This window comes from Hemicordylus capensis, chromosome 1, assembly GCF_027244095.1.
Source record: "Hemicordylus capensis ecotype Gifberg chromosome 1, rHemCap1.1.pri, whole genome shotgun sequence".
Classification (NCBI taxonomy): domain Eukaryota; kingdom Metazoa; phylum Chordata; class Lepidosauria; order Squamata; family Cordylidae; genus Hemicordylus; species Hemicordylus capensis.
In genome coordinates this window covers 360,860,734-360,888,466 of record NC_069657.1, presented here as the reverse complement: position 1 = coordinate 360,888,466, position 27,733 = coordinate 360,860,734, and the positions used below count along the sequence as shown (strand labels likewise).

The 27,733-nt window shown below is 43.5% G+C and overlaps 1 protein-coding gene across 3 annotated transcripts in view; it reads left to right on the top strand.

Moving 5' to 3' along the window:
• LRP11 (LDL receptor related protein 11) overlaps positions 1–26,876 on the top strand; it is a 35,461-nt gene extending 8,585 nt beyond the window's left edge. Inside the window, exons 3-8 of one of the 3 annotated variants that reach the window (XM_053292194.1) lie at positions 1,513–1,654; positions 2,047–2,172; positions 3,912–4,106; positions 11,682–11,777; positions 18,298–18,399; positions 22,835–26,876. In XM_053292194.1, the coding sequence (XP_053148169.1) occupies positions 1,513–1,654; positions 2,047–2,172; positions 3,912–4,106; positions 11,682–11,777; positions 18,298–18,399; positions 22,835–22,989 (816 nt within the window). In that variant the 3' untranslated portion in view covers positions 22,990–26,876. Of the gene's footprint in view, positions 1–1,512; positions 1,655–2,046; positions 2,173–3,911; positions 4,107–11,606; positions 11,778–18,297; positions 18,400–22,834 lie in introns of all 3 variants that reach the window. The other 2 variants (XM_053292189.1, XM_053292204.1) reach the window with 2 other exon arrangements.
• Positions 26,877–27,733: the final 857 nt, after the last annotated feature.

Here is a 27,733-nt window from a genome sequence, read left to right as displayed (position 1 = left end):
GAGTGAGTGCCAACCTCCTGGTCATGCTTTGCTTGATCAAGCTTTTGTTTGCAGTGCAGGTACACATGCCTTTGCAACACTATAGAAAGGTCATAATGTGTACTGCTGCAAGGGCATAACTATAATAGGGCAAGGGGAGACAGTTGTCTGGGGGCCCACTGCCTTGGCTCCCCCCAGAGGCAAGTCACATGACTGCCTCTCCCAGCCGCACACCCGCCCCGGCTTCCTTCAGTTGTATTCATCCTCCAAAACTGATGTGAGTGTTAAGACCTGGAGCTACCAGAACAGCATGTCTTTCTCTAGTACCATTAAATGACTTGCATTGTCTACAATTTACAAAACCTTTAAAAAAAAATTTAGAATGATGTTCTATTGTGGCACATAGGAGATAGATAGATAGATAGATAGATAGATAGATAGATAGATAGATAGATAGACATTTTACTATGCTTTTTGTTACCACCATTCAGCCTCATTTAAGATTTCTTTACTTCATGAGCTGAGCTTCAGTGAGAGGGGGCATTTTAAAATCTTGTCTCTGGGCCCACTACAACCTTGCTACACCCCTGTACTGCTGCACAGTGGTCAGAAAGCCTTCTCTCTAAATCTCATGGTACAGCAATTCCCAGGAGCAAACTGTAAGCATATCAAAACTGTGCTGCTGGATTGTTTTTTTAGCATTATATTTTCTCCTTACAAATTAAATTTTGATTGATTGATTAAGTGGCATCAAGTCGGTGTTGTCTCCTAGTGGCCACATAGATAGATTATCTCAAGGACGATCTGTCTTCAAGTTGGCCTTTAACTTCTCTCAGTGGTGCATTCATTGCTGTTGTAATCAAGTCCATCCACCTTGCTGCTGGTCGTCCTCTTCTACTCAGTGGTGGATTAACGGAGAGGCAGAGTAGGCATTTGCCTACAGTGGCAAAATCTGAGGAGCAGTACATTTTGCCCCTCCTCAGATTTTGCTGCCCCTCTCTGTGAGCAGCAGTGGCTGCAGCAAGGGTGGAGTGGGCAGGGAGAAAGTCCCCCCACCTTTTACCTTATATTTAAAAAGACAAACCGTTTTTGTTTAAGGTAAAAGGGCAGTAAAAGCCTTTTTGCCTGTGGGTGGCAAAAAGCTTAATGTGCCCCTGCTTCTACTATCTATAAAATTGAGCGATCCTACTATCTGTGGTGACACCTGTTCTGTCACTAGTGCTGCAGCCAGACCAGATGCCTGTTTTCCTTACCCATCTCTTTGTGGGAGTTTTTCTTTCCCATTTTTATTTCCCCATTTCCACTTTACAGGCTTTTCTGTCTGTTTGGGGCGCTTGCCTAGCCTTCCAAAGCATAGTTTGTTTGCCTCCTCCATTACCATTCCTGCACTCAAAAGGTATTGAAATAATATGAACACATCCTAGTGGCCTACTCTTTGTACAAGTTGGTGACTGTTTTAATTTGGCTCGTTTGTTAGTCATTCACCTTGGTGACAGAACTTGATTAATGGATATACTGGTTTCTTTGAATCAGGTACCTCAACCAGGAACCATAAAGCTCTCACACTTGCAAGAAGGGACATACACGTTGCAGTTGACTGTGACTGACACTGCTGGTCAAAGGAGTTCGGATAATGTCTCTGTGGCAGTCCTTCCAATGGTTCATCCTGCATTAGGTGAGGAAACAATTGAAATGATATTTTTGCAATGCAGTTGCATAGGCCTCTGATTAAAAGCAGGACTGTGGATATTTCTCACAGTGGCAAATTGGAACACAAGCATAATCTGTATTGGGTAACTTTGTCAGAAATGCCTACGTTCCATGGTGTGCAGAAAATGGTTTTTCCTGATTCAGACTTTGCATCTTATCTCGAAGCGATATTATTTGTTTATCAGTTTTGCAGAACTCTTATAGTTTAAATAATTATCAGGCTGAGAGAGGTTGCTTTACTGATGACAAGAGTGCAAACGTGTACAATGCCTGCAACTTTCATTCTTGTGTTTCAGGTTCTAAACAACAATTTTACTGGTTATGTTCTCCTGTAACTTGAGAATTGTTCTCTCATAGGATGTATTGGGGATTGTTCGCGCTACCAGTTCCTTTGTGATGATGGATGCTGCATTGATATCACCTTTGCCTGTGATGGAGAGGAACAGTGTCCTGATGGATCTGATGAAGCATTTTGTCAGAAATGTGAGTGAACCACACATTGCTTTGAGTTTATGTTTGCTTGTATGTTTTACTTAAAAACAATTTCTGGGGGAAGAGGACCATTGCTCAGTGATGGGGCACATGCTTTCCATGTAGTAGGTTCAATCCCTGGAATCACCAGTTAAAGGATCTCACTTCTTAGAGAGCCATGCCATTCAGAGCGAATACTAATACAACAAATAATTTATATACTGCTTTTCAACCAAAGTTCCCAAAGCAGTTTACATAGATAGATAAATAAATAAATAAAATGGCTCCCCAAAAGGCTCACAATATAAAAAAAGAAACATAAGGTTGACACCAGCAACAGCCACTGGAGGGATGCTGTGCTGGGGGTGGATAGGGCCAGTTGCTCTCCCCCTGCTAAATAAAGAGCATCACCACTTTAAAAGGTTCCTCTTGCTCAGTTAGAGCAGCCCATACTAGGCTAGATGGACTACTAATCTGGCTTAGAATAAGACAGTTTAATTTATAGCTCAATAGAAAAGCATGTGCTTTGTGTGTAGGAAGTCCCAACGCTGGTGTCTGAAGTTAATGTTAGGAAAGCTGGGAAACCCCTCTCCTTAAGAGTTGCTGCCAAAGAGAACTTCGCTAGAAGGACCAATGGTCTGACTTGGTACAAGGTGACTCCATATATCTTGCTGGAAAATAAGACGTTCTTAATATTGAAAGTAATAAAAATTACAAATACTTAGTAGTATTTTGAAATAGTATGTTGGGTCTTCCTAAATTTGTTTTTAATGAACATAAGACTGCTTTTCAACTTAATATCACTGGGTATTTTAATCCAGCAGAATTTAAATAGTGATGCTTAGCATGCATTTTGAAGACCATTTCCATCCTAGAGACACCACTTGCACGAACTGAAATGCTCAGCCTCTTGATTTGTTCTATAAGGGGAAATTATACTGGATTAATATTATTAATATTGATCTCATAGATTTTTTTGTTAGAGACTCTTTTAATTTTTTCCCCCCAAATAGCCCTGGCACAATTTATTTTCACTGTTCCTGCCTAAATGTTGTGTTGCTGAGGGAATGAAAGCATCTTCCTTCATGTATCAAAGTGCGTTGCATCACCTGTTGAAACTTGTGTTTGTGAACAGTCAACCCAGAATGAATAGAAATGGAATATATTTCTTCTTTAAATACGTTGGTTGACTTGTAGATCTATGGTGCAGTGGGGGATGCTATTGGCAGAAGCTCCTTTTATGAAGCCCAAGGGCCCCTTGCACCAGTGCAGTTCTCCTCCTGTTCATGGAAGAAGCTCCTGTTAATGGGCATGCTGTCGTGCAGAAGGTTTGGATGCCACTCGTTTATAAACAGATACTTCAGGGAAATTATTGCCACAGTTGCGACAGGAAAAGCCAGGTGCTTAAACAATGCCCCATATTCAGAGGAAGACTAAATTTTTATGACCTGATCTTGAGACTTTCTCAGAGTAGACAGTGCTGGCATCTGTTGGGTGTAATGTGCATACAGTAGGATACAGGTTTTCCTTCCGACACTGAAAGCAGGGTACCCCCACCCCTTCCCCTTTCACAGACATGCTTGTGGAGAGAGGAAAGAGGGTGCCTATATCTGTAAGCTATTTTCCTGCATGCAATTCCACCTTGTAGAACTCATATGAAAATTTCCTTTTGTAAAAAGAACTTCTGTGCATCTGTTTGTTTTTTTAAAAAACCACAAATATTTTGTGTGTTTTAATTTCCACATATTTAGTTAATTCCGGACAAAAGACAATGACTCACACAGCCATTAGTTCTATCCAGCAGAATACCATGGGACTAACTAAAGATCCCAGGAAGGAGCTCTCATTTGAAATCACCCAGAGAACTACTGTAAGCAATCAAGCAGTCAAGTCTAACCAATCACCCTCTCAGGGACCAAAGAAACAAACTGCTGGGTTTATGCCAGGTAAGACTAATAACACGATGTGAGTTAAATGAATTTGTGTTTTCTTACTGGTACCCCAACCATGCACAATGCCAATGAGTGCTCACTTAACACCTGGTTTTGTGGTATTGCTAAACTTTTGTTGTGCCCCGTCCTAAGCACTTATGTGCCAATATAACCGCATCAGGCAGCATCACATTGCTAAGCACCTGTACTGCCAGAGCAGCTTATGCAAATATAATGCTTGCTCAGAACTGTGCACACTTCAGGCAAATTTGTGGAGAACAGGTCTAGCACTGGAGTTCTGATGACTGTAGGCAACCTCCAGGTTCAGAGGCAAAATAGACCCGTTGTGGGGAGTAGCAACTGGAGAAGCCATTGTTTCCAGGCATTGCTTGTGGGCTTCTCATCTGGTTTGCCATTGTAGGAAGCAAGTACTGAACCTTTGGTACGATTCAGCAGGACTGTTATGTTCTAAACCCACTCATTTCAATGTAATTACGTTCAAGGAAATGCTGTGCATGTTTATGAACATAAATGGGTCTGGACAGGCCCTTATTAATTCCTCAGGTCACTCTAAAGTATGCTGTTTAGGAGCAGGTTACTTAATGGATCTTTATGGGTCTGACTGCCCATTCAGATCAGCTGGGAATGCCCTCTTGGACTTCCTTTCTCAGTTTGGCTGGTGTTAATGCTTGGAAGAGCCTTGTCTGTGGCAGAGAGTTCTCCAAGTTGTGGAACTCCCTGCCACCAGGGATCTTCTGGGCACCCAGTTTCTTGCAAGGTGCTGAGGGTCTCAAACTGAGGGTCTTGACACCAGTGCTCAGGCATCTTGATCTCTGTGCCACCACAGCAGCTCCAAGACCTAGGATATTATCAGCCTGCCCTCTGCTGCAGTGCAGCACCATCCATATGAGGGCTGAACTGGTACTGCAGCTGTCCAGCCCAGGCAGGGGCATATCTTGGGTGGGGCAGACAGAGCATGTGCCCCGGGCGCCACTTCAAGGGGGGCGCCATTTTTTAAAATGATTTTTTTTAAAAAATGGCCACTGAAAACAAAATGGCCACCACGCATGCTCAAGTGGCCTCTGCGAGGCCCTAGGCCATGCCACGCCTCGCAGAGGCCATTTGAGCATGCGTGATGGCCATTTTGTTTTTGGTGGCCATTTTAAAATATATATATATATTTAAAAATGGCTGCTGCACATGCTCAGATGGTCCCTGTGAGGCCCTAGGCCTTTCCAGGCCTCACAGAGGCAATTTGAGCATGCATGGCAGCCCCCAAAATGGCCACCATGCTGATCTTTGCAGGCCCAAACAGGCGCGAAAATCAGCCCAGGACGGGCTGCGGCGGTTAATTAAGAGGCTGGTGGGGGAGAGGGAACCTTTGCAGACCCCCCCCCCCAGCCTTTAGGAACTTAGCCCCCTGAAAGGGCTACAGGTAATTTTTTTAAAAATTTAATATAATATAAGTCACTGTATACATATTCAGTTTGGCACTATGTACAGAGAATCAGGGCTTTTGAATACTGAGCTGAAGCTTATGAGCTCGGATTGTATTCATTTGCTCTTACTTTGCTTCTTGTGATAAGTGAGTTAAATGTGATGTCTTAATAATATGGCTATTAATGGGGAGTTTGTCTTTAAATCAGTGTGAAATCCTTAGTATTAAGGCCACTGGGAGTTTCTTGCTCTCTTTCTCTCATTTTAAATGTCTTTCTGAAATATTAGAATATATTCCAAGCAGTGACACAGTTTACTCTGCATATCCTTGAATTATTTTCAGAGTATCTGGGAAAAGTCAAATTCTCCATTTATTTTTAAAACTTATGTAATAGTGATGCTACAATGCATAGTAGAGAATTAGACAGGCACTTCTGTTTAGTTTTTCAAGTACACCTCCACATAGTATTTGGGTATTTCATGAGCCCCAGCATACTGAAATTTGTAGTTTCCCAGCATTTTTTCGTCTGGCTACGTCCACTGCTAAATAGTTTTTGAAATATTAAAAGATTAACGAGCTTGACTTGTATTTTCCCGCTGATATTATGGTAAAGTTATCTGAAAGATGGGTGTCAGATGTTTTGGACATGGGGCGCAATTTCAGTGCTTGCCCTAGGCGCTATTTTCCCTAGATACGCCATGACCTGAGGAATCAATAAGGGCCTGTCCAGCCCCATATAACAGTTGCTCCAGACTTGGTTCCTTGGTATGAGTAACTCCATTCCACTGAGTAGTAGCCCAGGTTTCCTCCTCATTTCAACTTGCCCAGCCTCTACTTGTCTCACTTGTTACTTGACCCCAGCCCCACACTCAACCCTCATGCATTACCTGACTCCAGAAGGCAATGTCGCCTGCCTCTGACACTTCTGATCTTTGTCTAGCTCAGGCCTGCTCAACTTTGCCCCCCCCCAGTTGTTTTTGAACTTCAACTCCCATAATCCCCAGCCACAGTTGCCAGGAATTATGGGAGTTGTAGGGCAACATCTGCAGGAGGGCCAAAGTTGAGCAGGCCTAGTCTAGCTGATTCTAGCACTCGACCCTAGCTTGTCTTGGACATAACTGCTGCCTCTGGCCCCTTTGCCCCTCGTCTGCCTGTTCTGTAGTTGGACTTTCCTAGCTGTGGCTTGCCTTGGAGGCAGGTCAGAGCATGTCACTTGTCACCTTTTGGCAGTCATGAAGACCTGATTTGCCCTCCCCCAGCATGCCTATAGCTAATTTCACTTTGTGATTGTATCTTCTGGTCCTCATGTGTGGACATTTTTCTTCTGGTCTTCATGTGTGAACATTACATCAATTTTTAGTTTGATGTAACTTTTTTTGGGATTATTTGTGTGGTTTTAATCCTTAAACTCTTGCATGATTGAAAAACTGGGATATAAATTCTCTTCAATAAATAAACAAATCAGGGTTTCAGATTTTACAGATTTTGTTAGATCTTGCTGTCATGTGTAAAGCCACACAAGAACTCTGCACTTCTGAATGATCAGACTTCATAAAATTGTACTGCAACACGTTCTCCAGTGTCTGTGTAGAAAGTATTTGTGGGGTGGTATAATACAATCAGCCTCATATCATTGGTTGGTTGGTTGGTTGGTTTGTGGAAGGGGCCACATTCCTGGTGCAGCTGTCTGGCTCAGTCTGAAGCCAGCTGTCTTAAGACTAGGGCAGAGCAGAGGAACTTAGCGACCTGGAGCTTAGCGAACAGAAGTTTGCTAACAGGATACGTAGGAGTTTTGTGTGGAGTTTGGTAGGGAAGTTTGGAAGCATTCTGTCTTGATCACATAGGAGCCCAGCACTAGGGGTGTGCACGGAACCGCAGAGCTGTGGTCCGGCACTGTGGGGTGGGTTTCTTTAAGGGCGGGGAGGGTTTACTTACCCCTCCCGCTGCTTTTCCCCCTCCAGGGCTCGTATATATTGTAATAATTGGGCCGGCAGGATACCTCCCTGCCGCCCCTTGTCCCTCTGAATGCCGCCTCCAGGACGGGGTGGGGCTCTGCGAAGGAAAGATCCTGAGGACTCATGTTTTAAAAGTTAACTACTGATGGCAATGGTAAACCCCAACGAGAAGCTGGCACGGCACCGAGCCGGCCTCCGGCGCCTCTCCGCTCGGCGGCTCCCCCATCCTGAGCCGCCGCCAGCAGCCACTGCGAGGAGCTCCGCTAGGGAGGACGCGCCGACGCGCCCAGCCCACCCTCACTTCCGGCTCCCAGGTGACTTCCCCCCACATACAGCGTTGCTGCCTGCTTCTCCTCCTCCCATCGAGCCACGCTGTATGTGGGGGGAAGTCGCCTGGGAGCTGGAAGTGAGGGTGGGTTGGGTGTGTCAGCGCGTCCTCCCTGGCGGAACTCCTCGCAGTGGCTGCTGGCGGCGACTCAGGATGGGGGAGCCGCTGAACAGAGAGGCGCCGGAGGCCGGCTTGGTGCTGTGCCGGCTTCTCGTTGGGGTTTACCATTGCCATCAGTAGTTAACTTTTAAAACGTGAGTCCTCAGGATCTTTCCTTTGCAGAGCTGCGCGCGCGCCCACCCCATCCTGGAGGTGGCATTCAGAGGGACAAGGGGCGGCAGGGAGGTATCCTGCCGCCCCAATTATTACAATATATACAAGCCCTGGAGGGGGAAAAGCGGCGGGAGGGGTAAGTAAACCCTCCCCGCCCTTAAAGAAACCCCCTCCACCCGAACCGAACCGGCCAGGTCTGGACCGGTCCGGACAGTCCGGAGGCCTTTACAATGGCCTCCGGACCGGTCCGGACCCATCCCTACCCAACATGCAGGGAAGGGAAGTTTTACCTTCTAAATTTCTTTGGAGAGAGTTTAAACCAGCTAGTTAGCTCACAATTTCAGCTAACACTCAGCTTGAAACAACAATGCTGATAACAATGCCTGATCTCCTTCTCCACCTCTACTTGGAGAAGGAGATCAGGGTGGTATCAAAGAGAGACAGAGTTGTAATAATGGGTGACTTCAATTACCCTCACATACACTGAGTAAAGGTGGATAAAGGTGATCTGATTGACATAGTATATTGGTGGTTGCACCCCATTTATGGAATAGCCTCCCCAGTGAGGTTCACTTGGCTTTGTCACTTTGTTCTTTTAGATGCCAGGTGAACCTTTTTGTTCACCCAGGCCTTTTAAATTTTGGTTTTCAGATTTGGTCTGATTTCTAACTAATTTTAAAATGAGTTTTTAAGCTGTTTTGTATTGTATTTTGTATTTTCTTTTCTTCTTTTTTGTCTGGTATGATTTAATGTTAAGTGTTTTTATTGTATGTTTTAATCTTCCATTTTGAGCCCCATAACAAATTGTTCTCTGAGTGGCTCAAAATGGAAGAAGGCATGGCCTCAACAGCTGGCAAGACATGCAGCAGCTGAAGGAGGGAGGATGCAGGCAGCTGTATTGGAAGGGGTGGAGTCAGGAGAAGGTGGCTGGGATTGCCCTGATTGCAAGGCTTTATTTAAGGCTTGGATGGTCAGGATGAGCAAGTCTGGAGAGATGGGAGTGATTTGGACCTAGAGTTTCCTGGTGAGGAGCAGTCTTACCCCTCTCCCTGAAAACTGGTGGAGGAATAGGGTTAACCCCCTCCTCGGCACTTCTGAGGCCATTTCCACAGCCTGCGAACAAGATCAGAGGAAGGGAGGTGGTTGGAGACTATAATCCCAAGCCAGCATCCTCCCTCCTTCAGCTGCTGCATGTCTTGCCAGCTGTTGAGGCCCTGCCTTCTCCTCTTCGCCACCAGGAGGCAACCTGTTGGGCCCTGCTGGCCCATCCACGGTCTGTGGGTTCCTGGGTGTCCTGCTCTCTCTGACAACCATGTAAGGTCCCAGCTGGCTTTGCCTGTACCCAGGACAGGAGCTGTATTGCCTCCATCTTGACCCCTGCTAACTTGGCAAAGAGGCACCTTTTAACGTGGTGATTCTCTTTATTTAGCAGGGGGGGAGTAACTGGCCCTATCCACCCCCAGCACAGTACCTCCAGTGACTGTTGCTGGTGTCTATCTTATGTTTCGTTTAGATTGTGAGCCCTTTGGGGACAGGGATCCATCTTATTTGTTTGTTATTTCTCCCTGAGCCATTTTTGGAAGGGCAGTATAGAAATCGAATGAATGAATGAATGTTCTCGGCCCTGCAACTGGGTGAGTACTCAGGCCTCCCCCACGGCTGGCAGGAAGGCCCAACACAAATAAAGTTGTTTATTATTGTTGTTATTATTATTATTGTGATGATGATGAAGATGACTTTGGAAAGCTTTTCATAAAGTTCCTCATCAAAGACTTTTGAGCAAACTTAGCAGTCATGGGATAAGGGGACAAGTTGAATTGTGGACTGGCAACTTGTTAAATGACAGGAAACAGGATAGGAATAAATGGAGAGTTTTCACAATGGAGGAAAGTAAGAAGTGGGGTCCCCCAGGGATCTGTATGGGGACAAGTGCTCTTTAACTTGTTCATCAATTAACTATAAGTTGGGGTTAACAAGGAGATGGCCAAATTTGCAGATGACATTAAACTATTTATTGTATGATAGTGAAATCCAAACCAGATTGTGAAGAGCTCCAAAAGGATCTCTCCAAACAGGGAGAATGGGGAACAAAATGGCATATGCCGTTCAATATAAGTAAGTGAAAAATGGGGCAAAAAACTCAACTTCACATATACACTGATGGGGTCTGAGCTGTTGGTGGGATCTGCTAATATTATAATACGACAAATATTTATATTTAACAAAAAGTTCCAATGCAGTGTACATGGCTCCCTGTCCCCAAAGGACTCACAATCTAAAAAAGAAACTTAAGATAGACACCAGCAACAGCCGTTGGAGAGATGCTGTGCTGGGGATGTAGAGGACCAGTTGCTCTCCCCCTGCTAAATAAAGAGAATCACCACTTTTAAAAGGTGCTTCTTTGCTCAGTTAGTAGAGGATAATGCCCTTATACAAATAAATGGTGCGGCCACATTTTGAGTACTGTGTACAGTTCTGGTCACCCTATCTCAAAAGGGCCATTATAGAACTGGAAAAGGTACAGAAGATGGCAACCAAGATGACTAGGGGCCTAAAGCACCTTCCATATGAGGCAAGGCTACATCATCTGAAGCTTTTTAGTTTAGAAAAAAGGTGACTAAGGGAAGTGTGATAGAGGTTATAAAAGTATGCATGGTGTGAAGAGAGTGGATAGAGAGAGAAATTTCTCCCTCTCTCACAGCACCAGAACCAGGGGTCATCCCATGAAACTGACTGACTGCCAGGAAATTTAGGGCCAACAAAAAGAAGTAGTTCTTCACAAAATTGATGGAAATGTCTGCCACTGGATGTGGTGATGGCCACCAGCTAGGATGGTTTTAAAAGGGGCTTAGACAAATTCATGGAGGACAGTCTATCAATGGCTACTAGTCTTGATGACTATAGGCTGCCTCCAGGCTCATAGGCATATTAGTTGCAGGGCAGCAACAGGAGGAGAGAGGCAGTGTCTTCACCTCTAGCCTCTGGGCTTCCTAGAGGCATCTGGTGGGCCACTGTGGGGAATAGGATGCTGGACTAAATGGGTCTTCGGCCTGATTCAGCAAAGCTGCTCTTACATTCTTATGTCCAAAAGTACACATGTATCGTCTGGACATTGATGCCACAGTTCTTTGCACACTTATTGGGAGAAAACCCTATTGATCAAGCTGTGACCAACATATATCGCTCAGGTTGCTGTAGTGCTCTTCTTTTCTACTTCCTTCTTTATGCTGCTTTATGCTACAAAGACGTAGTCTCCATAGCCTATTCCCTTTGAAAGCAAATTACTTCCTGCTGTGATTTAATTTTTTTAAATGGGCCCTAGAATAGAATTCTAACCAAAGATGCAGCAGTGGTAGTACAGTTTTGAAAAACAAAAAACCTGAAACATTACAAAATAATGAATACAATTGAAGATCATACCTAAATAATTAGTACCAAATACTAGAGAAGTTGTACTATTTTGGCTTATTTTTAGATGTTAAGATATAAACCTATGTTTGTTTTTCCTGCTACAATTACAGAGCAATGCTTGGCGCCCCCTGCTGCTGGCCCTTGTAATGAACACTTCCCTCGCTGGCACTTTGATGTTTTTTCAGGCACTTGCCAACATTTCATCTATGGTGGCTGCAAAGGCAATGAAAACAACTTTCTGCAAGAATCTGACTGCCTTGCTGAATGTGTAAATGTTCATGGTAATATCTGGTCTCCTATAGAAAAAAAGTATATAATACGACATTACTATGCTAATTGGAATCCCAGGAGCAACTTTAACTCAATAAAGGAGAGCAAGATTTGCAGTGGCAGCCAGGAGCATAGCTATGCTTGCAGAATTCACCTGAGAATTGCTAAAGCATCTGGCGGTGGGGGGGGACGGGACTCGCACACCCTTCTACTCCATGACCTCTTGCACATATGTGGCTTGTTCCGATAGCAGACATCTGTTCCTGGCTGCTGTTCCAAATGCCCACTCTGCCAGTCCAAGGCTGGTCAAAGTATGATGAGGTGGCTCCCAGAGGTCTGCATTGCATGTGTGCCTTGGTTTGCTGTACACTGGAGATAAAATTTCTTTCAAAAGGTTTTGTTTGCTAAATGTAATTACCATTTTCCGATGTTTCTAATAATTAGAGTTCCCTGGATGATACATGTGGCAAATTTCAGCTTACTGTTGGGAAAATAACCCAAAAATGTTGATACCTGTATGAGTGAATGAACCAGTAGGGATGAGGGTACATTCAGCATCAGAAACCCGATACATGTTGGTATTTACTGATAATGTCTAACATTTGTTAGGGCAGTAAATAAATTGTGGAAATCATGATGAAAATAAATTAGCTAATGTTGCTTCCCTTACTGTCAGAATACTTAGTGGTAAGTGTTAACATTCACTGTGTTTCTGGAACATGATGTCATATTTACATATTATATCATGTTACATATATACAGTGGATGCCAGAAAGTTGGCAAATGTTGACAGAATTCTAAAGATTTTAGGAACTGTCATAACATTCTGACATTTACTTGTATCTCATACAAGTAACCTTGATGACTGACAAAATTTCATCCTCATTTCCATAATTTACTGATAAAGGATGACATTTGCCATCACTGATTTGTAAACTGCCAAGCCAAGCCTTGTGGAATGAACATTTCTGATATTTTTATATGGTAAAGCTTCAAGGCCACCCAGGTGCCCCGGCCTCTTGAACTCTTAAGAATTATCAGTGGAAATCATCATGCACAATTTCTGACATTTATTGTAACAGTGTATATAGACAAAAATATGAGTATTGTTTTAAAACTGTAAATATTATTGATAAGTTCTTACAGCCTAATTCTCATCTTGGAGCAACACGCCAGGCTATAATTTGTGCTGGTCTATAACATCTGGATATCTGTCAGTAGCAGTGTGCCAGTACCCTGCCTCTTTGTGGCAGATGTTCCTTCATTAGCTTAGAAATTGAAGAGGAGACTAGAATACAGTCTAAGTTTTCACTTGCATTCATACCTGAAAATGTGTGGATTAATATTTTTAAACTCAACTACAAACCAATCTATGTCAATTTAGCATTGTAAACATTTATGGTAGGCACTGTATGCTGCTTCCCTTAGCAACGTGTTAAGAATGAAAATGAAATAATAACTTCAATAGATGTTCAGATCTATATATAAAGTGAAGCAATGCAGAGGACCCATGATCTCATTCCGACTTACGGCCAAATTAGATTCATTTTTAATGTTTTAGTTAAACATGGAATATAGGTTAGGGAAAGAAATAAAGCAATTTAATATACATTTTGTTAAAACTACTTTTACACATTTCCCCTGTACCTTCAATTCATCTGAGTCGAAATCTGGCTTAAAGGAAAGGGCATTTCAATAACATATTTTCCTGTACAGTATTTTTACTTCACCACCACCAGAGCTTTTTGACAAGAGCTTTTTAAAGCTCTTACCATTCTTCTTCTTTTAACTTTAAATTAAACTATTTTTATAAAAGTATAGAAAAACCAAGTAGCAGAAACAATTCTAGATGTGTTTTGCATATGTTCCGGCTGGAACTACATGATACAATCAATGAAGAGGTTGCTGTCAAAATGACACCATTGAGTCAAGTTTCCCCTTTCACCCTGTGACCTGTAGTATCATTTACCTCCCCTGCCAGCAGCATCCAATAATGTGGGAGAGAGGAAATGCACAATGTGATATGATGGGAGTAAATGATCCTACTTGCTACGGGGAGAAGAGGAAAATTGGACATGGCATATACGATGCTGGTTCTTGCAGCAGCCACACATCAAGGATAATGTGTAGGTTTGGCCTTGAAGCAACCTCCAATACTAGCTTTTCATCTTAGCAGTAAGTGATGGATGTAGTGACTGAAGATTTTCACAGAACATTTGGGAAGCATTATTTTTGTGTGGGTGTATAGGCTTTACAGGAGCTTTAAAATCAGTTTTATAGAGCTTTTTGAGAGTGGGTGTGAAGGACATTTTTATTTTGGTAGATACACATTAGAAGTGTGTTTTTTAATTCAGCAGCCAAAAGACGATACATTTTTTCAGATGAATTTATTGTTGAGGTAACTGTGTTTTTATTCCATGAGATCAAGGGAAACATGAGCACTTCTGAGGAGAAAACACCCCCATGTTGACCTATCTCCAGAGATATAATAGACCTATATTATTTCTGGGATGAACTCTTCATATAAAATACCTCTTCACAGTGAAAGAAATTAGATCGTTCCATGCTATTTTCATATGAACACATAGGAACACAGTAGGTTGCCTTAACCAAGTCATACCATTGACCCATCTAGCTCACTATTGTCTATACTGATTGGCAGTGGCTTTCAAAGGTTTCAGGTTGGAGTCTCTTTCAGCCCTATCTGGAGATGCCAGAAATTGAACCTGGGACCCTCGACATGCAAAGCAGATGCCCTACCATTGAGCTATGGCCCCATCCATAATCCATCTTTAGCCACCCTTTGAGGCTGTTCTTACATGCAGCCAAACCCAGCAGTGCTCCAGTGGCAAATCCATCTAGGGAGCCCACCTCCTAAACGAGGTTAAGGGAGCAAGTGCCCCCTTAGCCCCATTTTCTGGATCATGTGCAGCACCGGCTGCTTTCAGCCAATGCTGCAACTCTGATGGGTGCCCAACCATCACTGGGGATATCCCCACAATGCACTGTGCACTCGCACGGTGCACTGCGGGAGTTCCGGGGGCCAGGATGATACATCCCCACCTCCGCGCTGCCGGGGGAATCAGCTGAGCATCTGGGTACATGGGTTTGTGCACCCTGACCCTCCTAGACCAGGCAGCCAGATCATCTGCGGGGAAGGCAAGCTTTTGCTGCCTTCCCCGCTGCCAGCCCTGAACAGAGGCATAGGAATTATGGAGTGGGGCCAGAGACAAGATTTTAAAATGCCCCCCTCCCCTCAGAAAGTAAAGAAATCTTGAATGAGGCTGAATCGTGGTAACAAAAAGCATAGTAAATTTTAATTATTTTTAAAAGGTTTTGTAAATTGTGGATGATGCAAGTCATCTAATGGTACAAGAGAAAGTCATGCTGTTCCGGTAGCTCCAGGTTTTAACATTCACATCGATTTTGGAGGATGAATACAACTGAAGGAAACTCCGGCGGGTGCGTGGCTGGGGGAGTCAGTCATGTGATTTGCCTCAGGGAGGGCCATGGCATTGCGCCCCCAGACAACTGTCTCCCCTTGCCCTTTTATAGTTATACCCTTGGCCCTGAAGCCCCCTCGTGATCTTGAGAAAGGGCTCTTAGTTTTCTCGAGTCTCACATAATTTTGTTTTCAGACTTGCCTAGCATATCTATTGTGTTGTAGTAGTTTTTTACAGCATGTATGTTGGCTCAAGAAATTGTCTGCAAGTGAGTGCAGTAGCAGTTAACACCCACAGCTGTGGCAACTGGTTTCTCCTTGGCAAAATATCTGCAAATGAATGTAAGTGGTTCATATAGGAGTATTATTAGCCACTGCATCAATGCAGTACTATAAAACCATTACCTTTGCTGGAATCTTATGTTTGTGGTGCACTGCAGTTCTTTAAGCCTTCATTGTTATAAATGACTATGTGCAAAGAATGCCCAGTAAGATTTTTATTCTATTTTTAACATTTATATCCTGCTCTTCCTCCAAGGAGCTCAGAGCAGTGTACATGGCTAATTTTTATCCTCACAGCAACCCTGTGAGGTAGATTAGGCTGAGAGCCTTTGTTTTGAAAAGCTTGCACATGGATTACCACAGCCTGTATTTAGACCTTTGTTGTCTCCTGGAGCCCTCAGCCACTGCCTCATGGAAGGGAGGGCAACTTGGATCACACCTCTGATCCAGGCTGTCCCTTCTAGTGGCCTGAAGATTCTCAAGGATGGTTTCCCTCACACTAGTGGATCTGTGTAGTAGTGTACTCAGTTCCAGGGCATGGGCCCCCTTCTTAAACTCAGCCTTGTAGGACTAAGTACCAATTGGAGCTGTCCTCTTTCCCTCCAGTTGGAGCTTTGGTCTCAGCAGTCTGGTAACAATAATAAATCCCTTCATTCAAAGCCTGACTGGTGCCCTGTAGAATGGAGAGCAGCTCAGCAACTTCCTCCCAGCCTCATTCTCTCTTCCAGAGTTCTGTGACGTGAGAAGCCCTTGAGGCACACGACTCCTAGCCACTATTTTGGACAGAGTGAAAAAAATATTCTCCAGACTTCTGTTTCTGCTAACTGGGCAAACAGGCACTTTTTAACGTGGCGATTCTCTTTTATTTAGCAAGGGGAGAGTAACTGGCCTTATCCACCCCCAGCACAGTACTTCCAGTGACTGTTGCTGGTGTCTTCTTATGTTTCTTTTTAGATTGTGAGCCCTTTGGGGACAGGGAGTCATCTTAGGTATGTATTATTTCTCTGTGTAAACCGCTTTGGAAACTTTTGTTGAAAAGCGGTATATAAATATGAGTTGTGTGTTAGCACTGAATGAGATAATACAAAGTGAGAGCATTTGGAGAAGGGTTGCAGCTCGGTGGCAGAGCATTATTTAATATTTATTTATTTATTTATTTATTACATTTTATACCGCCTGATATGTACATCTCTAGGCACTGTACACAATGCAAAAACACAATCTAAAACAGATTAAAATTCCACAAACCACAATTAAAAATATATAAAACAGGTTATTAAAATTAATTCCAGTTAAAAGCCTGCAAAGACAGGTGTGTCTTGAGGGTCTGCCTGAAAACAAACTGAGAAGGAGAGGCACATGGTTTGGATTCAGAAGGTCTAGGTTCAACCTCTTGCATCTCCAGGTAGGGCTGGAAAAGGCCCCTGTCTGAAACCCTTGAGAGCCACTTCCAATCAGAGGAGACAATACGGAGCTAGATGGATCAATGGCCTGACTTGGCATGAGACAGTTTTACTCATTAAATGTGACATTAAGCTGGTGTTGGATGAGCAACATCACATCATTAGGTCTCGCTCTCTGAAGCCCACAGAGCTTCATGTCAAGAGAAGGAGGAACTTGCCCCAGCTATTTTGTCCATGGCTGCTTGCAAAAAGAAGCAGGAATAGGTGGTTGTCTGCTTCCTGGAATGGCTTGGTGGGGCTTAACAGACAACACTTTCTCCTTGTCTACCTGCCCATCTTCTCTTCTTAGCTTTGCTTCTGCTCAGCCTGCACCCTTTGAGAACTTTTCCCTCCCGACCTGCTGCCTAATCCTGAAAAGGCTGTGGCTGGCCCTCGCACCTTACACTTTATCATGCTTGCTGTTTATTTTTGTTCTGTTATACAGTAGATCTACATGTGACATGGTACAAAAGCAATGGGGCAAGTACAAAGCGGCAAAGAAATGAAATTCTGCCTTATTTCTTCCACTTCCTGTACGTAGCCAATTCCTAGAATACAGTAAGCTTCACGTTTCCATTAAAAAGCAAGAAGGAAGCCAGCTCTGAATCTAGGAAAAAACAACATAGACGTTGCGCACCTTAAAGACTAACACATAAATTGTAGCATAAGCTTTTGTGGACTACAGTCCATTTCAACAGATTCATGAAGTGTTATCCTCAGTAGTTAGGTGTGTGTGTAATTTTTTTATTAAGAATATTTTTATACCACTTTTCAGCAAAAACTTCACAGAGCATTTTACATCAAAAAATAATAAGATGGTTTCCTGTTCCAAAAAGGATCACAATCTTAAAAAAAAAAAAAAAGCACACAAGCACACAGCAGATACTCTGCTGTGGCTGGATATTGGCATAGGCCTAAAGAACAAAGACAAGAATTTTAAACTATTTAAATTTTCAAACAGAATTTTCTCTTAGCTAAGAAATGTGGGCTGTATTGTGTGTGACTGTTCTATATACACCTTAAATGTACATAAGATAAGCATAGTGGCATTTCACTCCTGGTGATGATAAACTCACTAGTGATGATGAATTCACAACTGGTGATGAAATAGCCTAACTCTGCTAAGTCATTAACACATGAAATGTGGCACTCTTTATTGCACTTCAAGACTGAACAGAATTAAACCGCTTGGTGCATTCCAATTCAGCTGGAAGCTCCTGTTGAAGTTTCTTTGCGAATGAAGTCTGTGTGTGCATGCTGTGGTTATTGAAATAATGTTGGAGGGACTACAGACTATAATTATTTTTTATACAAATTATTTCTTGAGTTAATGGGATGCAATTATCTCTTGTCTGGTTTTTACAGATTCTAGAACCTCAGGGAAAGACAAAGATGATAACAATGAAAATGACATTGTGATGTTAAAGGACACTCAAACTGGAAAGAGCCATCCAGTCCCAGAAACAGGTAATTGTGATGCTGAATTTCTAAAACATATCCTTTACATCTAATTAGAGGGTCAGATTTGAGAGAGAGAGTACTGAATGCTTTTATTCAAACTAAATGTATAGAATAGGATTTTTTTATCTACAGCCTAGGGCAATGGCCTAACAGTAGACACTTGCACCAGTTAATCAGCATATATTACTGGAATGACACTGCTGCTTTGGGGTTGTCATGTCCTAGATAGGGCTAGCATGTCCACATGCCTCTGGTTTAGCTTCCATGTGCTGGTGTAGCCAATCTTATGTTCAGAGGGGAGCTGGTCTTGTGGTAGAAAACATGACTTGTCCCCTTAGCTAAGCAGGGTCCACCCTGGTTGCATATGAATGGGAGACTAGAAGTGTGAACACTAAAATATTCCTCTTAGGGGATGGAGCCTCTCTGGGAAGAGCAGAAGGTTCCAAGTTCCCTCCCTGGCTTCTCCAAGATAGAGCTGAGAGAGATTCCTGCCTGCAACCTTGGAGAAGCCGCTGCCAGTCTGGGCAGACAATACTGAGCTAGATGGATCAATGGTCTGACTAAGTATATGGAAGCTTCCTATGTCTATTGCAGGCAGTTAATAGCTTAGACCATGACAGCAGATAGTGTGGAACAGTGCACACATCTCATTTTTATTTGTGTCTCATTTGACAGGCTATATTTTGGTGTTCTGTTATGTACTTCCTCAGAAGTGTGAACACCAAGAAGTATATGCCATGTTAGGAAAACGACCCTGAGCTGAGGGGAGGAGACATCCTACTTTGCCTGGCCCCTCTCCTCATTGCTAGTTTGTCTACAGAAGATCAGCATGAAGGCTGGTGGACCCACTGTGTCTGTGTTTGGAGGGAGGCAAAATATTTCTGTGGACATCCGTGCATTGCTTCCCTCCCCTGCTGGGCTTCTAGTGTACATGGGCAATTGATGACTGGTAGATCACATGCTTGGCATGCAGAAGGTCCCAGGATCAATCCCTGGCCTCTTCAGTTGAACTAGCAGGTGATGGGAAAGACTTCTGCCTGAGACCCTGGAAAGCTGGTGCTTGTCCAAAGAGACAATACTAGACTAAGACTTGGGATAAGACAGCTAGCTTCATAAGGAACCTGCCCATCAGGCTGATTTTAAATTTTACAAAAGATCAGTGTTTTGCTGCAGTTAAAAAACATCATTTCCTCAGAGTATTCATACTTCACTGCACAAGTAATACTTCACATGAAAAAAGAAATATGGAGGTTATCTTTGTATAGAAAAACAGAGCAGTGTATTTTGCCTCATACTTCTAAAAGCCAACATAATAGGCCCTGAGGCAGAAAATGTTGGCCATTAAAGAGATGGATGTAAATCATCAGCATGATTTAGAATTCCTTTGTTTGTAAAATTATTTTTATTATTTGTATTATTTATATCCAATCCCTTCTTCAAAGAGCTGAGGGTGGTGGCATACATGAGTCTCTCTCTCTCTCTCTCTCTCTCTCTCTCTCTCAGTATAAGCTATCTTACAACAACCCTATGAGGTAGGTTAGGCTGAGAGAGAGACAGGCCAAAGGTCACCAAGTGAGGTTCATGGCTGAGGTGGGTTTAAACCCAGGGTCATCCCATTCTGAATGTTCACTTTAATAACTATACCACACTGGCTCTCCATAATCATTACTAGGAGTCTAAGAGTGAAGAACACATGTAATTTTATTTTATTTATTTGATTTATACTTTGTCTTTCTGTCAAAATGATCCCTGTTTTAGCGGTGAGCCTGCTGTGAAAATGCTCGTATTTTTGACAGTCCTCTTCTCCGACACATGGTTATAACTTTGCAAGGCGGGACTAATGTCCCTGGGGCCCTGAGAGAGGCAGAGCCTGCTTGCTGAGTGACAGTTTGCTTTTCACTCTTTTGCATGGGGAGTGTTTGTGTGATATTATTTTCATAGAAGCAAGAGAAAGGGTGTCCCAAGAAAGCTGTTTTTCACCATGCCCTGCAGTTCTTCTTCAGCAGAGAGAGAAGAAAGTGGGAGCCTGGGTGGGCAAGTGCCCATAGGAAGATAGGAAGCTTCCATATACTGAGTCAGACCATTGGTCTATCTAATTGGAGGGGAGATTTCTTTATCTACCCCAGCTGCCGCGGAAATGCACAGGTAAGGTCATATTGTCTGGAGACATGGAGTTAAAGTTCTAAATAAAATAGTTTATTTAGGAAATCCATCAGGGAGATAGAGAAGGCCTACATGCCTTGCTGCTAGCTACATACAGGAACAGGAGAGAGGAAAGGAGAAGGAAGTCTTTTTCAGGTGAGAGAATTAAACCTGAGACTATCAGCCTAACAAAGGCGAAATCAGAGTGGAGAAAGCATGGTCAGAGAGAGAATGCCCTTATTGGCTCTGTCTACCCCTAATGCCCCTAGTGGTCAACAAGGTTGCTGGTGCTAAGAGTCAATGCCATCAGGAGCTGCATCTCCAACAAAGTTGGAGGGAGTGCCCACTTTGGAGGCTCTGTGTGTGAGGAGTGAAGGTGGGGAAGTAGAACTTGGCCTGCAGTAGAAACCACACACCCCACCACCACCACACAAACACACTCATGTTGTTTGCTGCTTAACTGCTCTAAGCAGTAGCTTTTATGTGATCACTTACTTCCTAGATGTAGGATCCAGTTTTCATTATTAGAAATACTGTCAAAATGCTTCCATAGGTAGAAATCATTGCAAATAAAATATGTGTATGGAAAGCTGTATTACATGTTATCTAAGTGCATGCCCAGACTGTGAATGCTGCTTTGATTACCAAGTGACAGAGACATCTAATCATATGGCTACAAAGTCTAAATGGCAAGACAATGTTCAGACAGTTCCACTGGGCAACCAGCCACCTTTATGTGCCAGAGTATGGGAGGCAAACATACATGTAAAATATGCACAGCAAACTGGCAGACAGGGACGTATCTAGGGAAAATAGCGCCTAGGGCAAGCACTGAAGTTGCGCCCACCCCACCCCTCCGTCCAAACATCTGACACCCATCTTTCAGTGGGAGGATGAAATGCTTGTACTATGTTAAAGATTTATTAGGCATGAGTACAGAGTAAATGTTTATCAGGCATGAGTACATCAATTTCAAAAGAAATATTGATTTCTGTTCACTATTATATGGTTTCTCTTTCACTGAAGGTGAAATTGAATTTTTTTTTTTGCAAATGAACAGTCAGTATCCCCATCCATGTTGTAGCAGATCAACTGATACAGTTGAAAAAAAAATTCTTTTAATTTACTGAGGAGCGGGGTGGGTGGGGGGAGGAGGGTGGTTGAGGAAAACGGTTGCGTGTAGTGGTTAGAAGGTTGGACTAGGGCTGGGGAGACCCAAGTTCTGATCCCTAGTCAAGCCATGAAACTTACAGGTGACTCTGTGTCAGCCACTTAGCTCTCAGCCTAACCTCTCTCATGGGGTTGTTGCAAGTCCTCTGAGCTTCTTGGAGTAAAAGCAGGTTATAAATGGGAAAAGCCAACACATTAGGTGCTTGCACCAGCACCTGATTGCCTAATCCACACCTGATTGCCCAATCCACATCCCCCCGCCCCAGCTAGCACTTGCCGTTTATTCCAGAGAGGGAGAGAAAGGAAGAATAGATGCTTTCAAGAATCAAGTGCTGCCTGAAATGACGCCGAAGAGCTTGCTCAGGCTCTTTAGAGCTTGAGGCCATGCCCCCTTTGACATCACATGCAAAGGGGGCATGGCCTTGAGCTCTGGAGGGAGAGAAAGGGGAATACTATTATTGTTATTATTATTACATTTATATCCCGCTCTTCCTCCAAGGAGCCCAGAGTGGTGTACTTCATACTTGAGTTTCTCTTTCACAACAACCCTGTGAAGTAGGTTAGGCTGAGAGAGAAGTGACTGGCCCAGAGTCACCCAGCTAGTTTTCATGGCTGAATGGGGATTTGAACTCGGGTCTCCCTGGTCCTAGTCCAGCACTCTAACCACTACACCACACTGGAATAGACACTTTGAGGCAGCAAATGCTGCCTGAAATAAACTGCAAGTGCTCACAGGGCAGGGGGGCGGGGCACCTCTCTGGACAGCAGTTGGGGCAGGGGGTGGGGCATGGCAGGCACTGTGCATCTCCCTGCAATGGCACCCAGGGCATGTGCCCTGCCTGCCCCACCCTCGTTACACCCCTGCTGGCAGGATCCTTAAGGTCTGAATGCTGCCATTTTCTCCTGCAAAATGCTGCCTCAGCAAGACTTGGAGCCGCTTTCTGAGGACCAAAGATGCTTTCCCCGTTAACCGTTTGTTCACTATGTGGGACATCACAGCTGATGCTGTATTCTTCCAAGTGGGGGCTGGCATACAACTGCTTTAAACTGTTACTTTGCTTTATCACATCCTTGAGGAATTCTGACATTCACTATTTCATTCCTACTCCTTTGGTTTGTTTTTGTGTAGGTGCTGTGCTTCCCCTTGCTCTAGGGTTGGCTATCACTGCTTTACTGCTGCTCATGGTAGCTTGCCGACTACGCTTAGTGAGACAGAAACTGAAGAAAGCTCGGCCCATTACATCTGAGGAATCCGATTACCTCATAAATGGGATGTATCTCTAAAGCAGGATTCAGGTTACTTCTCTTCCCTCCTCAAGCTTTTTTTTTTTAAAGTGTGCCTCTTGCATCATTTTTTTTTTTTTTTTAGTAAAAATATGTTTTGACATTTTTTTAAATCATGGTTTTTTAAAAATATAAAAGCAGCAAGCACCTTCAAAAAGTTTATTTTAAATCATGGTAGAATAGAGGTATATAACTGCAATGGCAGAAAGAGTGACTTCCTCTCCTGGAACTTTAGGAATATCCCATCCTATCTTTAGCAATGAGGCAAGTTTATCATACTTGCTGCTTATTGGTTGCAGTCTCACAAACGCACCTAATTGCCCTATCTCAGGTGTGCACAGTAGCACCGATGGAGCTTGCTCTGTGGCAGCTCAAATGCCTTTAGAAGTCCAAGTAAGCAACCTACCCTCGGCTCCTGCTTACACACTAGCTTCACCCATTTCTGTTTTGTGAAGTAACTTCGCACACTGTTGCAGCACCGCTTCTCGTCATGGTCTCTGTTGCGGGCAATGCATGTCTGATCCACACTGCTGCACTAGGGTGATGACCTGAGCTAGTTCATGTGATGCTATAGGAGGTTATGGCTTGCATTCAGGGGGCGATGCTGGTAGCTCCCTACACAGAGAGGCTATTTACATGCACGTGCAAAACAGGGCTAAGGGAGCCCAGCCTGGTTTTGCACACGTGTGAACTGCCAGGATCATGCCTGATCCTGCTAACACCACAGTGGCAAACCCGCCTACAGAACCTCCCTTGAAAATGAGGTTAAGGGAGTGAGTGCTCCCTTAACCCCATTTTCTAGATCGTCTGTCAGCCACTAGCAGACTTAGCAGGGGAGGGGGATCCCCATAATGCACCACACACTTGTGTGTTGCATTATTGGAGCTCTGGGGTGCGGGGCAGTGCATCCCGGCACCCTGACTCTCTGAGCTGCCGCCAGCAGCCGGTGCTCATCTGGGCGGGCGATCCACCCACCCAGGGACATTGTGAAGATTGTCTGTGGAGAGGTAAGCACGCTCGGGTTTCCTCCCCGCAAAAACAGGTAGCCATTTCTTACTGGTGAGAAGGTTCATTGACCTGAAACGGGAACCAGGCAAGCCAGATTGGAGTCTAGTTAGAAAGGATGTTGAAACTAGAACCAAACTCACCTGGGACAGAGCTGTAGCTCAGTGGTAGAACACATGCTTTGGATGCAGAAGGCCTCATGTGTCCAGTACCTGATATCTCCAGCTAGGTAGGGCTAGAAATGCTTGAAAGCCTGGAAGGTTGCTGCCAATCACTGTAGACAATACTGAACTAGATGGATCAATGGTGCAAGGCAGTTTTCTGTGTTCATCGGGTGCAGTCATTCCTGAACTAACATGTAAAACTTACTGATTATTGGCTGATAAGATCAGCCCTTACAGGGCAAATGACATTTATTTTATAGCAAGAGTATTTTTTTTAAAAGTATTCAGTATCCTGTGGTTAAAAGATACCCCCAATAGATTCAGTATGGGTTGAGATAGAAGTATAAGGTTCCTGTGTGGAAACTGTTGCAATGGGAACAGAACATGTTTAGTTTTGGGGTCCTTTCAGACTGCGGTAAGCTGCATGACATGAGATGCTTATGTGCAAGTTCCAACCATGAGCTTACTCATCCTCCACACGCTCTCCAGCAGGTTTCCAGCTACTCTTCAGCTGCTGAGCAAGGCTCCTTGTGCAATTTCTGCAATGCCACATGCCAGTCAGCTGTTGCTTTCCCTTATTTTCCTGAATAGTATTAATTGATTCTTCTCATAAAGCAAGAGCTAGCTGGCAGATGGCACTGCAAAAACTGCATGAGGACCTTGCTTGGTGTCTGAACAATGTGTGAATTCATGCTGGGAAGGAGGGCAGAAACCTGCGGAAGGTGTGTAAACTCATGCTTGGAACCTGTGTGCAATCTTCTCACATCATGCAGCTTATTGCCATTTGGAAGGACCATTTGACCTCCCTCCTTGCTGAAGGACCCATTGGACCTCAGACATTACACTCCCACTGAAGGACACATTGGACCTTGTATACTTGAAAGCGACCCACCACTGAAGGAAATTAGAAGGAAGCAAACAAGTGTGGTTATTTGGTTCTTCTCAGTGCTGGCAAGCTGTGCTATGCAGTAAAACTGTAGAGAAGTTTATGTTGGAAAATCTAGAGGACAACTGTGCAATCTCAGCTCCCACTCCAGAAACCAATGTTTCATCTTTGCTTATCTACAGAGAGGCCTAGCTTTAGTAGCTCCTCCATTCTAAGAACTTATCTCCTCTTGTTGTCCTTGCAGCAAGGGGTGACAATTCCATCGTGCTGCTTTTAAATGAGACCGAAGGTCTTAACGGCAACAGCTTGGGACCTAGCTAGTGTCACTGATAGGTGTGTATGTTATTTCAGCCTTTGTTTCTTTCCCCAAGTTGACTGCTTATTCAGTCTGTTTCATTCCCATGCCTGTATTTTTCAGAACATTGTGGGGGGAAAGGAGTATCTGTAGCAAGTTTCAATACTATGAGCAGTTGGCTTACCCTGCCTCACAAATAGGTCACAGAAATTAGTAATCCATAACATTTTTACTAACCTGCTTGCCCACACACGTTAGTTATTTGTGGAATATCAGCCTGAAAGGAAACAATAACCCACTCACAGCTACTTTTGCAAACTTTGCCCTATCTATTTGCCTGGAAGCAGTTCTTATTCACCACAGCCAAGTGACTATTCACAAATTTGAATTTATCCAATGAAAGCATTAAGCTTCCATAGCCTTGCCTACATGAGAAGATATCAAAATCTTTAAGATGGTAAGAGCGGACTGTACCAGGTAAAGTGTGTGCACACCATTAAAGAAAAAATATTCCACACACACAGCTCCATGCAAGTGAAAAACTAGCACACCCAGGGGAAGTATTGTCACCTGCTATGCTAGTTCTCTACTTGCAAGGTTTCTTAAAAACATAAGATAACATTCAAAACTGTTGTCCCCACCTACAGTCTGAAGTGGTGCAGGGCATTTTACCACCTCAGGACTCCCTACACAATACTAAAAGCAAAATTGTGCTTCTTACATTTTAAAAAGAAAAATCAGATGCTGGAGGGGCCAATCCAGAATGGGGCTGTGGCATGGTGGAGAGGGGTTAGCAGCACTCTCCTTTCACAACATGGTCCTTATTAAAACAGTCCCCCGAAACTACTATTTGTCCCAGGAAGAAAGGTACTATCGGCCCTTATGGCAGCTTCAGAAAGACCCTTTTCATTGGTATCATCATACAAGGAAAAGGGTTTTTTAAAAGCCTCTCCCATACTGTGGTGGATCTCAATCTCCTCTATGGCTATTTGCCCCCCCCCCCACCTTTTAAAGCAAAGATTGAAGCACAATGATGCTTTTAGCCTCACATGTTGTTTGGTCCTTGTTCAGCTATATAAGCTGTAGAACAGGCTGATTTTAACAACACATCCCATTGTTGCTGCTGCTGCCATCAGTGAGCTTTCCCTTCAATATTGATACAACACTGCCTACTTCCATGAAGTTTTAAGGATTCTTGCTAACTGGAGCCTCACAGTAATGTTCTAAGGCTTCAGTAACTACACCAATTAAAATCTCATAAAGTTATTTAAAGAATTTGGTGAATGACTGAACTGTAAAAAACATTATACAGTAAAGCATATATTCTATGTTTTGGCTATTGTACGTGATTTCGTTATTCAACTGTGCAAGTATGTTACAATCTGAGTACCCATGTACAAATCAATGCAGAAAAGGCATGCAACTTTTGATATACCTTTATTTTATCTAGCAATTTTGAATCCTACTAGAAACTCCCAAATTGCTAATGTCCCCATTTGATTATATAAAATGAGATAATAAACCTATTTTATTCTTATTACTTTGCATGATCCTTGTTTTCAGCTTAACTAGTGTACATAGATACTGGGTTTTATTTTTTGCAAAATCAGTCAGTTCATGTGTGTCTCAAGATGAAACAATCTGGACAAAGTGGCACCAGTCATAGTTCTTTTCATGTCTCCACATCCGTCACATCTAGAAGAGGAGTAGGGGTGTCTTAAAGAAACATGTAGGAGAGGGATGCTGATCCTTGCCCCTCCCCCTGCCCTATTCTCTTTCAGTTGCTCCAGACATGTTTCTACATTTCCCAATGACTCCTGGTATTGAAGCTGGGAATAGATAAAAATATCTCAAGCAAACAAAGCTGGATAGGGCATGGGTAAGGGCAAGGATCAGCATCCTCTTTACCACACATTCCTTTAAAAAATTAGGAAAGGAGAGACCACTATCATGCAGTTCTCTGGCTTGTCATTTTTTTTAATGCTTTTTCTGCTTATGGATTTGAGGAACTCTTTTTCCTGATCATTGTGCATTCATAATAATAGGCAATGGGCCTGCACAGTAGCCTTCCCGGGAAGCATTATCTAGCTCTTCTTGGTGCTCATGCTGCACCCCACCATTAGTATCCCCACCTACCTAACCGCTGGTTCCTTTCCAACCGTTGTGGTGACAGCTTCTCGTGAATGTCACTCCTTGGTTCTGTTTAGCATGTTATCCACTTTTTCCACTGGGTATCCCCACCACCACTAGACTTTTACAAATTCCTTCTGAAAATTGTGGATATTATAACTAACAATGTAACCTACCTAAGCCATGGGGAAGCATGGGCTATATGTATAAAAGAAAGATAGATAGCCTAGAAGAGTTAATTTGAAGGAAGGAAACTGAGTGCTT